The 14,354-nt window shown below is 33.4% G+C and overlaps 1 protein-coding gene across 1 annotated transcript; it reads left to right on the top strand.

The window, feature by feature from the left end:
• Positions 1-12,274: 12,274 nt before the first annotated feature.
• On the top strand, positions 12,275-14,354 carry LOC144545367 (senescence-specific cysteine protease SAG39-like). Its single transcript, XM_078293964.1, has 4 exons — positions 12,275-12,656; positions 12,891-13,002; positions 13,436-13,691; positions 13,802-14,354. The coding sequence occupies exons 1-4, from the start codon at positions 12,327-12,329 to the stop codon at positions 14,121-14,123; spliced, it is 1,020 nt and encodes a 339-aa protein (XP_078150090.1). The 5' UTR covers positions 12,275-12,326; the 3' UTR covers positions 14,124-14,354.

The following is a 14,354-nucleotide window of genomic DNA, read 5'->3' as shown; positions in this document are numbered from 1 at the left end:
GCTAGACAGGACTTCATGCCATTGATTGAAAAAAGAATGGCGGGGTGGAGAAGTAAGATGATATCCAGAGGTGGAAGACTACAATTGGTGAAATCGGTTCTTTCATCGATTCCAATTTATTTTATGACCTCCTTCCTTTTGCCGAAATGGGTGATACAGAGAATTGATCGTATTCGAAGAACCTTTCTTTGGGGAAGAAACGATGGCAACACAAGAGGGATTTCATTAATAAATTGGGAAACGGTTTGTTTACCGATGAGATGAGGAGGAATGGGAGTCCATGATCTATGTCTTCATAATGTGGCTCTATTGCTTAGATGGTTGTGGCGGCGGTATACATTGCCAAACACTCTGTGGGCTACGGCCATAATAACAACCAAGGCTATGGGGATATATGCCAATGGACCGAGGTTCTGGACAATATCAGGATCGTTTTTCTGGAAAAAATTACTGAGTATTGTGCCTCTGTTTCATTTCTCTATAACTTGGATTGTTGGTGATGGTCGAACGACATCATACTGGAGAGACCCGTGGATTGGCGTATCTCTCATATCGCTTCTAGAAAATGGAGACAGATCCATTCACCCTTTCCTGTCCTTGAGAGATGCCTACCCGATCAGACATCAGCTACACACGGATGAGGTACAAACTAATGATATTATCTTTACTGGTGACAGGGATGAAGTACAATGGAAATGGACGGCCAACAGAGTTTACTCCGCTTCCTCCATATATGAGAACAGGATGGGAGGAGGACAAATCAAATCACCTCACAGCGCGGTTTGGAAGCTACCGATACCACCTACAGTTCGGATCTTTGCTTACTTGATGCTCAAGGGGAAAATACTCACACAAGATGTCATGCAAACAATAAATATGGGAACAAATGATGGATGCCACATGTGATAGAATTGCCCTCGGAATCAGTACTGCACTTACTATTTCTTTGCCCGGTGGCAATACAGGTCTGGTGTGAGGTGTCGGCAAACCTCGGATACAGGCTTATGGCACCAGCGCAATCACTCACTAACATATGGGTGAAGTCCAGGGACAATGTAAGAAGGCTTGGAGATCACTACTATAGAGAATGGCAAGCATTTTTTATGTGTGCATGTTGGCACATGTGGAAGAGAAGAAATGAGACGATATTCTCAGGCACAACCGCACCGACGCGATTATTGGCGGAGCGCATCATCCAAGACGGTAGGCTGTGGCTCAGATACTGCAACACAGGGGCACGACGTTTAATGGGCACCAATCTGATTGCGGATCCGGATTGAGGAAATTTGCAGAAGTTGGAGGGTTTATTTGCAAAATATCCCTCAATGTCAGAAGTTGTATTAGTGGGTTTTTTTTTTTCTTTACTTTTTCTACTTTGTTTATTTGGAGATGCTGTATGTTTGTTGTTTATTTGCATTTTTCCTCTGGTAGCTATCTGCTACTGGTAAAAGGTATAGATGAAATAGATCAGGGGGACCTTATATGGGAAATAGGAAAAGAGGAAAATGCATTCTACTTTAACTCTTTACTTTATATTTTTCAATATATCCAATTGGCAACTGCTGCCAATTTTTCAAAAAAAAAGAAGGAGATGAGAGAGAGAGACCAACACGCAGTAAAATGTTGCTTTGAAAGGAGATGAAAGGGCAATTTTATATTATTTCCCTCACCACAATTGTTTAATTTGAATACAGTGAACAAATATAAAAAAAATGATACGCTACTAATACCAATTGCTATTTATTAATGGATCGGATTCAATTAAATTGATTATGACCTTTAAATTTAATACAATAAATAAATGTCAACAAAACATATACAATTTTCACACATACCAATTATTATTGGAAATAATTCAATTAAATTATGTACAACTCTTTAATTTGATTTGTTGTTAACAACTCTCATTAAATTATGTTGAACAGTTCCATTTGGCAATGTGAAAAAAAAAATGTCAATAGAAAAACAAAGATACAATAAACAATGCCATGTCACAGCTATTAGTAGGTCGGATTCAACTAAATCAAGTGCAACCCTTCAATTTGATATATTGAGCAAATATCAATAAGAAAAAAATATAGTCTGAACAATACTAAGTCACAACCATTAATAGATTGGATCCAACTAAATTATGTGATCTTTCAATTTGATACAGAGAAAAAATATCAGAAGAAAAGATACAATGGATAAAGCCACCTCGCAACTCGCAACTATCAGTGGGTCGGATATAAATAATTATGTACAACCTCTGAATTTTATACATAGAACAAATGTTAATAGAAAAATATAAAAGATACACTGAACAATGCCACATCACAGTTATTAGTTGGAAAAATCCAATTAAATTATATACAACCATTTAATATGATACAATGAACAAATGTCAATCGAAAAAAAATACATTGAACAATGCCACGTAGCCATTATTAGTAGGTCATATCCATTTCAATTATGCATAATTCTTCAATTTGATACGGTGAATAAATGTCAATAGAAAAAAATTACAGTGAATAATGTGTCGATTTCAATTATGTTCAGTACCCGTACCCATGGATGATCATTGGTGAGTATAGTATCCCTTGTGGTACCTTACCGTGTAGAATAACTCCTAGTCGAGCCAGGTTAAAATGGTTGATGCATTGAGATTTTTGTCAGGTTAAAACGGTTGATGCCGATCTCATTTTAAACAGTAGAACACCGCCAAGTCCATACTTGATCTGAACCCTTGTTTAGTGACCCTTCAACTCGATATAGTGAACAAATATAAAATATATATATATAGACATGGGCTCCAAGCACATATTAATATGTAGAACAAGATGAACGGTTTGGATCGGTCATTTGGATTTTGAATTTTAGATTTATGGTCCAATGCACAAACCCCTCCATGCATTGCAATGCACCATAGCCCATCTATATATATACACACGTTGAACAATGACGCTTGTCAAGTATTTGTGGATCGGATTCAATTAAATTATGTACCATACCTAGAATGATTCAGGACTTCATTGATCCATTTGCTTTTTTCCCTTTAATTAGAAGTTGGGTAGGGAGTAAAAGTTTCGAATAACCAAATAGATAGTCGTTTATTTTCGAAAAGTTAATTAATATTCATATTATTTAATAATGTCTTTGTAATACTTTTCCTTTGTAATATTTAATCGCATAATTGCTTAATAAAAATATATTGAACTATAATATGACTATAACAATATGTCAAATTTAATAAATGATGCCCATATCATTATTTTCAAAATAATTTAACTGAAGTACTATTAAAAACAATATTCATTATATTTCTACATTTTTCTTGTTATTTTTAGTTTTTGTAAGTTGCTGAGCAATTTTTTTTTTGGAGAATTGTCAATATCTTCCTAAAAACTTAATATTTTTTCCTGTATTAGTTTTATTTATATAACACTTTACTTTTTTTTAGTTATTATATCTTCTGTTTTTCCCTTGCAATCTACTTTGTTTAAAAATCTACTTCCAGGCAAACCACCGTGTTAAAACTGTAACATTTAACAATACTTTTTAGATTTTTGTTACGTTTTTAACGAATAATCCAAATTTGTCTTGTTCTTACCAAAAAGCAGAAAAGCTACTACTCTTTCCAATTTCACCACCCTACTGGCTGTAAGTACATTCAGAAGAAAAAAAAAAGAAATTTAATTATTATTATTATTATTCATACTTAAACGATTTTGTTTTTTATAATATATAAAAGATTTTTGAGATTTCTTTTGTAACATGTTCTATTTAGGGGGGATTTCATGTATACCCCTCAAAAACTTCAAAATTACTTATTTGCCCCTCAAAATTTTGATATTACGTATTTCCCCCTCTGAACTTCAAAAACTAACAAATTTACCCATCTTGTTGTCTTTTATATTAAAACTCATTCTAAATTTATAAAATACCTATTTATAAGTCTAGGTAGGGAAATACATAATTTCAAAATTTAGAGGGGTAAATACGTAATTTTTAAGTTTTTGAGGGTTATACGTGAAATTACCCCTTCTATTTATTATGTTTGAGATGAATAAAAAAAAACAGTTACATTAACTGTTGATAAGGTAACTTATACGTACACATTTTTGCAAGTCTTTTATTTTTGGAAGCGTCTAATTGTCCACAGCCTTTTGTTCACCATTTGTCCACAGCTTTGACTTGCGCGAATACTATAAAATTACTTCTACATACTGTATAATTATACAATATATCACATAAAATATATCAGTTAATCACAAAACATCCAGCAACTATTTAAAGTGGTCACATGAAAGTTAGAAAAAGATTGCAACGAGAAAAGAAATGTACTTTCGGAAATTGCAGTTATAGGAAGTTATTGGCAGTTAGGGTTAGTTATTAGTGGTTATTAGCGGTTATTGGCAATTAGAGTTAGTTATTAGCATCTGCACTGGGTTGAATCTTGTATACTGTAAAATTTTTGATTGAATCTTGTATACTGTAAAATTGAATCTTGTATATAGTAAAATTTTCAATTGAATCTTGTATACTGTAAAATTTCTAAATCTAAACCATAAAATAATACCATGTATACTGTAAGATAAAATGTAAAAAATGCTACATTTCAGCTTAAACTACAACCTGCAAAGAATCATGTATATTGTAAAATTTTAAAATATAAACCATAAAATAATACCATGTATACTGTAAAATTTCTAAATCTATACATACATCCATCATCTGTTCAACAAAAATCTATTCACCACAAACAAAATATGTTCACTGGGTTGAATCTTGTATACTGTAAAACTACAAAGTGAATACTGTAAAATAACCCGATTATGCTCCAGACCGTTCTTCTCTGAGCAAGTTAATGTCGTTGTCAAGGGCCCTTTCGTCCCTCTCTTCCTCTTGCTCCATTGTCGACCGAGTTAGCATCGATTCTTCATTGATTCTTCAGATTCGATCTTGCAATGGTGTTTTAGAGCCAGAAGTAAAGGTTGATGTGATGATTTGATGATCGGAAGAGAGATTTCGGAAAGAGCAGAAAGTATGTTTCTGTCGAGATCAGATCTGGATGCAAAAGAAACAGGGCAAAAGATAGTGTGTCAACGGGGCGAGATCTGATCTGAATCCATAAGAATGGTGAGAGAAGAGAACGAGGAGAGAGATTAGAAGAGAAAAGAGTCAGCGGAGATATTGAAAATTTGTAAAAAGGAATTGCTGGTGAAGAAGGAAAGTTTGTTTAAGGAAATCGTTAGAAGAAGCTGGGGACCGAATGGGAGTTGGATAAAGTTGTGGACAGACGGTGGGCAAAACCCAGTGGACATAAACCTTTTCTCTTTATTTTTTATTTTTATCAACTATTAAAAGGTTCAAAATTCTTAGATTGGAAAGAAAGAAAAATTGGAAAAAAAAATAATTTTCATAATTGTCTTCTAATTTCGCCAGTTGCAAATCAAATTAAAGATGCCGAATAAAAATGGAAATAACCTCCTTTTCTTAAACCTTCGGTGCCAGTGCCAAAAGTTGTAATAATCTCTGTGTCTCTTTCATTGTCTCGAAAAAAATATCAAATAGAAAATAAAGAGAAAAACATAAATAAAGATTGCAGCAGCCACCCTAAACCAAGACACCCGGCAGCGACGACAACCATATGCTTCGCCTTCCATACGATGCCCCCACCAAACACGATTCACAGCCGCCACCTTCTTTACAGTGTGTTCCGAGTTTCCGAGGTAACCCAAAACTGCTAATTAGATTTATTGTTGAAAAAGAACAAAAGGGAATATAGTAATGAATTTATTAGAGAAAAATAAATGAGGAAACTGATGTTGAGGGATTGCAATTGGAATGAAAATAATATTCCATGAACAGCTGTAGAGTGAATGTATATGTATCCTTTAGTTCGGTTCTATAAATTTAATTATTTGTTGAATGAGAAAGTGAAAAAAAAATATATCACTTCTATCTATATTATATGATTGCCAATTTAGACAAAAATTGCGTAAAAGAGTTTCATAACTAATAACCATATTATCTATTTTAACAAAGCTAATAAAACCTATTCAATTAGATTTTTCAAAAAAAAAAATCCTAATAAATAGAGATTTCTTTACCTCTAACAGAATTCTGTTTAATTAACCATAAAGAAGATTTTTCTTCAAAGTTAAACAGTTGACTTACTCTGATTATAGATTGACTTATGATGGAATGATCAAATCAAATACTTCGTCTTGATGACCACATAAATTTTCTTTACCTTATCTTTTCTGTCTCCTTCTGAACAAGTAGCAAGAATGAAGATCTATGATATGTTGATAGCGGGCCCTTTCTTTGAATGAACAACAAATAACTTATTGTTATTTGGTGAGTCGGATGATTTAATAGGTTTTTAATTATAAAGATGTTATGATTACCAATGAAATAACTACGATGCTAATAAAATATTAAATAACAACTTTAGGATGACAAATTGGAAACTCTGTTTTGAAGAATCTTCTCATAATGGAGTCGTTCTAGTAAATAGCAAATTGTAGGATTTGGGTGTGTTTCCACGTACCAAAATGAATTTGCGTGTTTGATCAAGTCGTAATTTTTTTATTTTTTATTTTTTTCTCTTCAGGTAGAACCATAAAGAAAACAAAATAATTATGCTAATACGTAAAAAAATATTATGTATAAAAGAATAATTGAATATGAAGTAATGGGTTCACAACCTTATGTGAAATTGATCCATGTACTAAAAAGTTGTTTTTAAACTGATGCAGATTGATTTCAATTGGAAATAAAATATTTAGAGAAAGAATTGAGGAGAGACTTGACTAATCAGCATGTGTAATTAAACTACAGAATTATTTAGTCAAGCATAGCGTATTGACTGCTCATTCAGTGGCAAGTGACCAGCTCCATACTTATGATTTTCATTACTTATTATTTATTTTATTTTTTATACAGTCGTGTGTGTATAAGAGAATCACTGAGCCAATATAGAGAAATGCCCTCAATTCTAGTAATGCAAATATGACAATATAAAATTCATAAAGTTACATACCAAATAACTTTATATAGCAAATCACAATACGTAATAAAAAATAACTTTTCTTTTATGAGTAACAAAAGATTATCTAACTAGTAACACAATTTGAAGCAATTAATCTTCACAATTCTTCTCAGTTTTCTCACATTTTCAGTGTACATTGGTTAAATATCTTACACCATGTTCACGGCTCGATCGAGCTTACATTTAATACATTGGTTACATAGTGTACTGGAGATAATATTTTCCTTTGGTTTTATTTATTAATTTAGGTTTCAATTTCCACTTGGTTTCTCTAGGACTGAGATATCTCAAAGGGGAGCTGGAGAAGGGGATTATAAATTTCTTTTCCCTTTCCTCTTTGTTCCTGAAAAGTATGTTCTAGCTTCTCTGACTAAAATAATTTGATAAGCCCATCTCCTTTCTCAACCGGTACATAATTACATTCCTTTCGTTTCGTTTTCATATCACTTTGTTTAGAGCGGACCACGGTGATGAACACATTCCTCGATTATTTAATATTAGACCTATGTTTAACAAGTTCTGCCAAAGTTTTGAATGATTATTTATGTGTACAATATAAACAATGCAGAAGAGGTATGTGGTTTTCTACTACCTGCAGACAGATATTGCTCAAATCTAATTTACTATCTTTTTTGCTCCAAAAATTGTTTCTGTATTCTAGTTGTTTTATTTGTGTGCTTTTAATTTGTGGTTGCCCCTCGGCAACCTACGCTCTGATTACTTGGGTGTTTCCCTTTCACTGAGGGAGTGACTAGGAGGACTGTACGCTTATTTTAATCATTGTATTTAGCTATGTTTAAATTCTTTGTGGATATATTGCTAAATTCATTTTGTGCAGCCTAAGTGTGTTTTAAAATTGAAAAAAAAAAAGTTTTCACTATAACAGAAAGAGTAGCTCTAGCACCTAAGCCACACAATTTAAAAATATTTTAAGAAATAATTATGTGTAAATGTTGGACCACTGAGAAATAACATGCAGCAAGAGTGGTAAAAATATTTTAAGAAATAATTATGTGTAAATATTTATCAATAGTTACAGTCCTCGTCATAGTCATAGTTACTGTCCTAGTCCTAGTCATTGTCATAGTTGTAGGATAAGCCTCTTCAGTGTGTATCCACAGATTGATTGCAATTGCTAACCTAGCTATGAGATGAAAAATGTCTCTCTTGGTATAGATGATTTACAGTATTGGGAAGACAGGGCCAGGAAGGGCGCTCAAGCATGCAACTACAAGGGAATACAAGCACCTCATGCCACGAGTGTGAATTCGGAAGGTATAAATTAGTCCTTGTTTCCATTTATTACAATTTTGTAATATCTAGGAACCTTGCTTGCATCCATTCTATGCCTTCAGATTGTTCTACTTCTAAAAGATGAATGAATGTGTTTCTTCATGGTATACACATATATACCTATGCAAACATTGTAATCTCTAAATTTTAACAAGAAAGAAATGCAACTACTTGTTTAATAATTCACTATATAAGTAATTCTTATTATAGCAAGTGATAATTTTTGTTTTGTTCTTTCTTAACATCCACTTCTCTAACTAGTTCTTCAACCTCGTGGAAAAATTAAATATTCTATATATATTCTATAAGACATACAATACACATGGAGGAAAAATGAAAATGAATGAAGAAATGAATGATAAAATAAGGAAGAAGGTGGGCCTAAAGATAAGGCTATTGACTAGCAGCAAATAAGAGGAAAAGGCAAACCTAGAAGACCATGGGAAAATGAACTGGGAATTACCAAGGGCCAAATCTATCTTTCCATTTTGTTACAATTACCACTATCTTGGAACTAGGATGCTTTCTTTTATTTGTATTAATTTCATGCCTCCAGATTTATTGTTTCACTTCTAACTACTGAGTTGCACCAGCGGATTTCTTCAATGTAGAGTGTATACACATCATTAAATAGCTAAAACAAATGCAATAAAATAAGAAAATTATGACAAAATATCACTCATATTTGTTTCACTTTTATGTAGTATCAAAACCATCAAAGAGAATTGTGAAACATTATCGATTGTAAAAATACCTATTGGTACTACAGGAAGAGGAACTTACGAAGTAATGTAATTACACAAAAAAAAAAACCTAAAATTAGAAATATTCTAAACAGCAATTTTTTGAAACGTATTATTTGTACAACAAGAAATAATAATTCACTAAATAACAAGTGATAATTTATATTATAGAAAGTAATTATTTGTGTCTTATTTTTTTAACATCGTCTTCTGATAAAATAAGTAAGAATGCTCCTTAAAATTTGATTGTATTGACATTAAATTGCAGAAAAGGAATCAATATCTCTCCATTTTATAAATAATGCTCCTCTATGTTTTTAGGAAGCTTAAAGGTTAACTTAGGTTTACATATAGATGTTGTGTTTATTTTGTATGTGTAAGAGAGAAGAAATAAAGTTTGAATACAAAATTTTCAGAATTTGTGTTGGACATTTCTCTCTTCCCTCCACCAAAATATATATTATTTCTAACAGATTCCAGATTCATGGGGAAAACTGGAGCAGTGAAGTAACATTGAGACATAAGGGGATAATTGCTCAGGTACTACCTCAAAGCTTGTATGTTCTTCTTTTTTCTTATTAGTTTTGTACTTTTCTTCTTTCTTTTTTTTCAAAAAGTGAAGTATCATTCCACATTCCTGAATTGCTATGAACAAAAGGATGGAGATACAGTTTTATATTCAAAATTGGTTTGCTTGTTTTCATTATAAATAAAATAATAAAAACTAAAAGAAACATGCTCATAAGCAAACAAATAAAAATAAATAAATAATATATATACCAGGAAGAGATATGTGGATAGAATAATATTTGAATATATGTAATAAGTAGCAAGTTGGGTCCACATTCTATTGTGAAAAAGAAATGACAAGGAATGTAGAAATTTGTTTGTGAGAATAGAAGAGATTGAGTAGAGACTCATGTAGAGTGATTGCAATTGAAAAGAAAATATTTGTGGACAGAATTGAGGAGAGACTTGACTAATAACTTAATTTATGGGATCAATCGAACTGATGAATTTATTGCCTTCCTAGCTGGGCATGACTGAGAGTATCCAGTCAACTATTGAGTATTCATTGCAAGTTGCACTAAATATTTATACTTGAAATAAGTATAAAATACATATAAAATATTAAAATATAAAGTAGGGATACAAAATTACAAACTCTGTTTTGAAGAATCTTCTCAGTAGCAATTCGTTCTACAAAATTATAAACATTAGCTCATCAAAATATTTGATTCTAGTCAAGGAACATTGCGCATTCGTCAAGTTACAATGCGTATTTTTCCTTTTTTTTATGTTAGTACCATACCAGTCCAACTGGTCGAAGAGAACGAGCAAGAGGTGGTAGTGCAACATGGATAGGCAGAGGTTGGTTTTGAATAAGATTTGCTTAAGTGGTGCTTTTGTTGCTTTAATTTTGTCAGTTGCTTTTGTTTACTGTTTTATTTAATTGGGTTGCTTGATTGTCTATTTGTCATGCTGGGTTGTATAAAACTATTCCGATACATTGTGTTGTTGAGGTGTTTTAGTGGCAGCTAGTTATGTAACATCCCATAAAAATGCTAGTTATTTTCCAGTCACACTTCCCTGACTTGACGACTGGGCTCAGAAATCGTGCAGGTTACCTTTTCCCTGCTTAACAAACATTCAGTGGCCAAAGAACTATTTTATTAAATTGAATTGACAGATATGAGACACTCGATCAGAAGTTTCAGATAGCATCTTGCAAATGCAACCTGATCTAATCTGCATTACATAAGGTGACCTTTGCCTTTGAATGTGTCAAACAACCTCAATGAAAATGTTCTGATAATTGAGAGCCTCATATGTGTCAATCCAACTCAATCAAGAAGTTCCTTAGCCTTTGAATGTTTGGTGAGCATGGAAAAGGGAACATGCACTACTTTTGAGCCCAGTTGTCAAGTCAGGTAAGTGTGACTGGAAAATAGTGGCAGCTTAATCTTCTCAGGTCAACATCCGAGAAAATTTATTGAATGGAACGAGTGGAACATAAAAGTTATTATAGTGTTCTTTGTAAAAACTTTATAGAAGTAAAAAATTAAGACAATTCCTTCTTTCCCATTTGGACACCCACTAATTCCATTCGAAACTATACATTAAAAAGAATGATACTACATGGTGATGATACCAGTTAGAACAGCATTACAATAAACGACCTAAATTGTATTTACTAGCTGCCACCAAACCACCTCAACAACACCATCTATCTGAATAGTTTTATGCAACCCAGCATGACTAAAAGGGTTAATGAAAGAAAAACCAAGCAACCCAATTAAATAAAACAGTAAACTACATTTACTGACAATATGAAAGCATCAAAGGAACCACTCGATCAAAATCTTATTCAAACAAAACCTCTGCCTCTTGATGTACGTAGCACTACCACTTCCTGCTCGTCCTCTTCTACTAGTTGGACTGGCAAGGTACTAACATAAAAAAAGAAAAAGAAAAGGAAAATACATGTTGTGATTGGAAGAAACCACCATGTTCCTTGACTAGACTCCAATATTTTGCAGAGCTAATTTTTAATTTAAGCTAATTTCTATTGCAATTTGAAATTACCATTTGTAACTTTAAGCTTGTGTGTCGTTCGAATTTCTTCTGTCCCCAATTTGCTAGAGCAAATTGCTATTGATAAGGTTTTTCAAAACAGAGTTTCCAGTTTTTCATCCCTACTATACATTTTAAATACAACTTTTGTAAGACCAATCAAACGGATTAATTAGAAGCTTTCAAAGAAATTCACACCTTAACAGCTTAGCTCCACAAAATATTTTGTACACAGAGAAAATAAATTGATCAACTTCATTTTTATATACTTTGGTTGTTTATAGATGTTTAAAGAATAATACATGAATCTACTGAATTAAATTATATGAACCATGTTATTTTCAACCAAGTAACAGAAGCACATAAAAGGTTTTAAGTCCTAATGAGCTTAGTGAAAATTATGAGATATAGGCATAATCTTTTCACTTTTAGTGGTCAATTTCTGTATTTATCTTATTGTTTATTTTTACAGGTACGTCATTTTGATTGCAAACCATTTCAATGAATGGGCGTTGAGATATCTTTCGTCATTGTTAAATGATTCCCTCTTATATACGGTCCCATTTGCCTAAAAAATTCCCTCCCATAAACAAACTCATCTATAAATACCCCATCTCAGTTGTTGCAAAGATAACTACACCAAGCACCTTACCAGAAGCTATAAGCAAAATCAACCAACCATGTCTTTCATTTCTCAAAGTGTATGGCTAGTAGCAATACTACTTGCCTTTGTATCCTTCACTGTTGCCACTGATTTGTCTACCGTTGAGATGCCTATGTCAGCACGATACGAGAAATGGATGGCACAATATGGGCTTGTATACAAAGATGCTGAAGAGAAGGCACACCGCTTTGAAATATTCCAGGCTAATGCTGAGTACGTGCTATCCGTCAACCGTGAAGGAAACCGCACGTACCGGCTTGGCCTGAACCGGTTTGCTGATTTGACCAATGAAGAGTTCAAGGCCTCCTACCTTGGCTTTAAGCCAAAACCTTCGGCGGTAAAAGAGGTGCTTGATTTCTATTCTCTTATATTTGTATCAGTTACTTTTGCTCAAGTGACAAACCTTTTGCTTTTTCTACTATGGAAAAGATGAAGTACTTACATACCACTAATCTGCTTGTTGAACCAACTAATTGCTTGCAAACACTGTTACATGATATCACTTAGCATTGCTCTCATTTCATGAAACAGGCTTTGCAATAGCTAGGAATAACTTATATTCTCTGATTTTGTCTCACAGGAAACAAAGGTGGAACAACCTTTTACGTATGCAAATCTAGATAATATGCCAAGTGAAATGGACTGGAGAGATCATGGTGCAGTTACTGGGGTCAAGAATCAATACCAATGTGGTATGTGCGCGATAACCATTTAACACCTCTCCACAGACTTATTCCTTACCAACTATACTGTTGTAATCAATTTTAATATTGTTGGTGTTTAATTTCATATAGCAACGTCTGTTAAGTTTTTAAACAAATAAGATTACTTCCTGACCATCATAAGAAAAGCCATTGGTTGAAACCAAATTATATTATTTCTACTGGTGTATCCTCGTACAAGACTGAACAAAAAAATGACTCAGCATAGCAGAACAAAGTTCATATTCGTGGCCCTATAATTCAGTATATATTTATGCTTACCTAATCCTAAGTGGCTAAGAAGCAATCAGTACCAAACTGGTATTAGTATGGTGCCCACCAGTGCTGGGCCAAGTTAGTAATAATATCATAACCCAAAATGAATAAACCTCAGTTAAACTAATTGAATTCAATTCATACAAAGGATCTTGCTGGGCATTCTCGTCAGTGGCAGTAATAGAAAGCATTGTGAAAATAAAAACCGGCCAGCTGATGTCCTTGTCAGAGCAGGAGGTTCTGGATTGCACTGGGAAGGGCTCATGTCAAGGTGGCAACATGGAGGAGGCCTACAAATTTGTTATAAGAAACGGAGGCCTCACAACTGAAAGCAATTACCCTTACACCCAAAAACAAGGGCTCTGTAATTCCAAAAGAATGTCTGCTTCTGCCGCAACTATCAGGTCTGAACCTATTAATACCTCTAACTTAAAGATACTAATTTCACCTAATATAAAAGTTATCTATATTGGTATTCATTTATTATTTTTTATTTTGTGGCAAAAATTATTAGCGGCTATCAAATGGTGCAAAACAGTGAAGCAGCATTGCTAAATGCAGTGGCAAACCAGCCGGTCTCGGTAGCGCTAGAGGGTTCTGGGAAGGATTTCCAATTCTATAAGGGTGGTCTCTTCACAGGGTATTGTGGAAACAAATTGGACCATGCTGTTGCAGTCGTTGGCTATGGTTCATCTGCAGGGACCAATTACTGGCTAGTCAAGAACTCGTGGGGTTCAGACTGGGGCGAGGCAGGGTACATGCAGATGCAACGTGACATTGGTTCGGATGGAGGTCTATGTGGCATTACTTTGTACGCATCATATCCAACTGTATAATTCAGTGAATGGTTGATGAAACTGTATTTGCATATCTTACTTAAGTTTGGATTTAATAAATGTGTTGCTAGTAAACAATTTATAGATACATGTTGTAATACTAATATTAGCAGAAGTCAGTTGTCAATGCTTATGTATAAGCATCATATCCAACACCTCAGTGTGTACTGCAAGATTATGTAATAAGTATTATTGTAAGTTGTCCATCTTGAAAGCTTTCAGTTGGGCCTA

This window comes from Carex rostrata, chromosome 27 (genome assembly GCF_964058835.1).
Source record: "Carex rostrata chromosome 27, lpCarRost1.2, whole genome shotgun sequence".
Lineage (NCBI taxonomy): Eukaryota > Viridiplantae > Streptophyta > Magnoliopsida > Poales > Cyperaceae > Carex > Carex rostrata.
The sequence above is the reverse complement of the archived record's forward strand: the minus strand, read 5'-3'. Positions and strand labels throughout refer to the sequence as shown.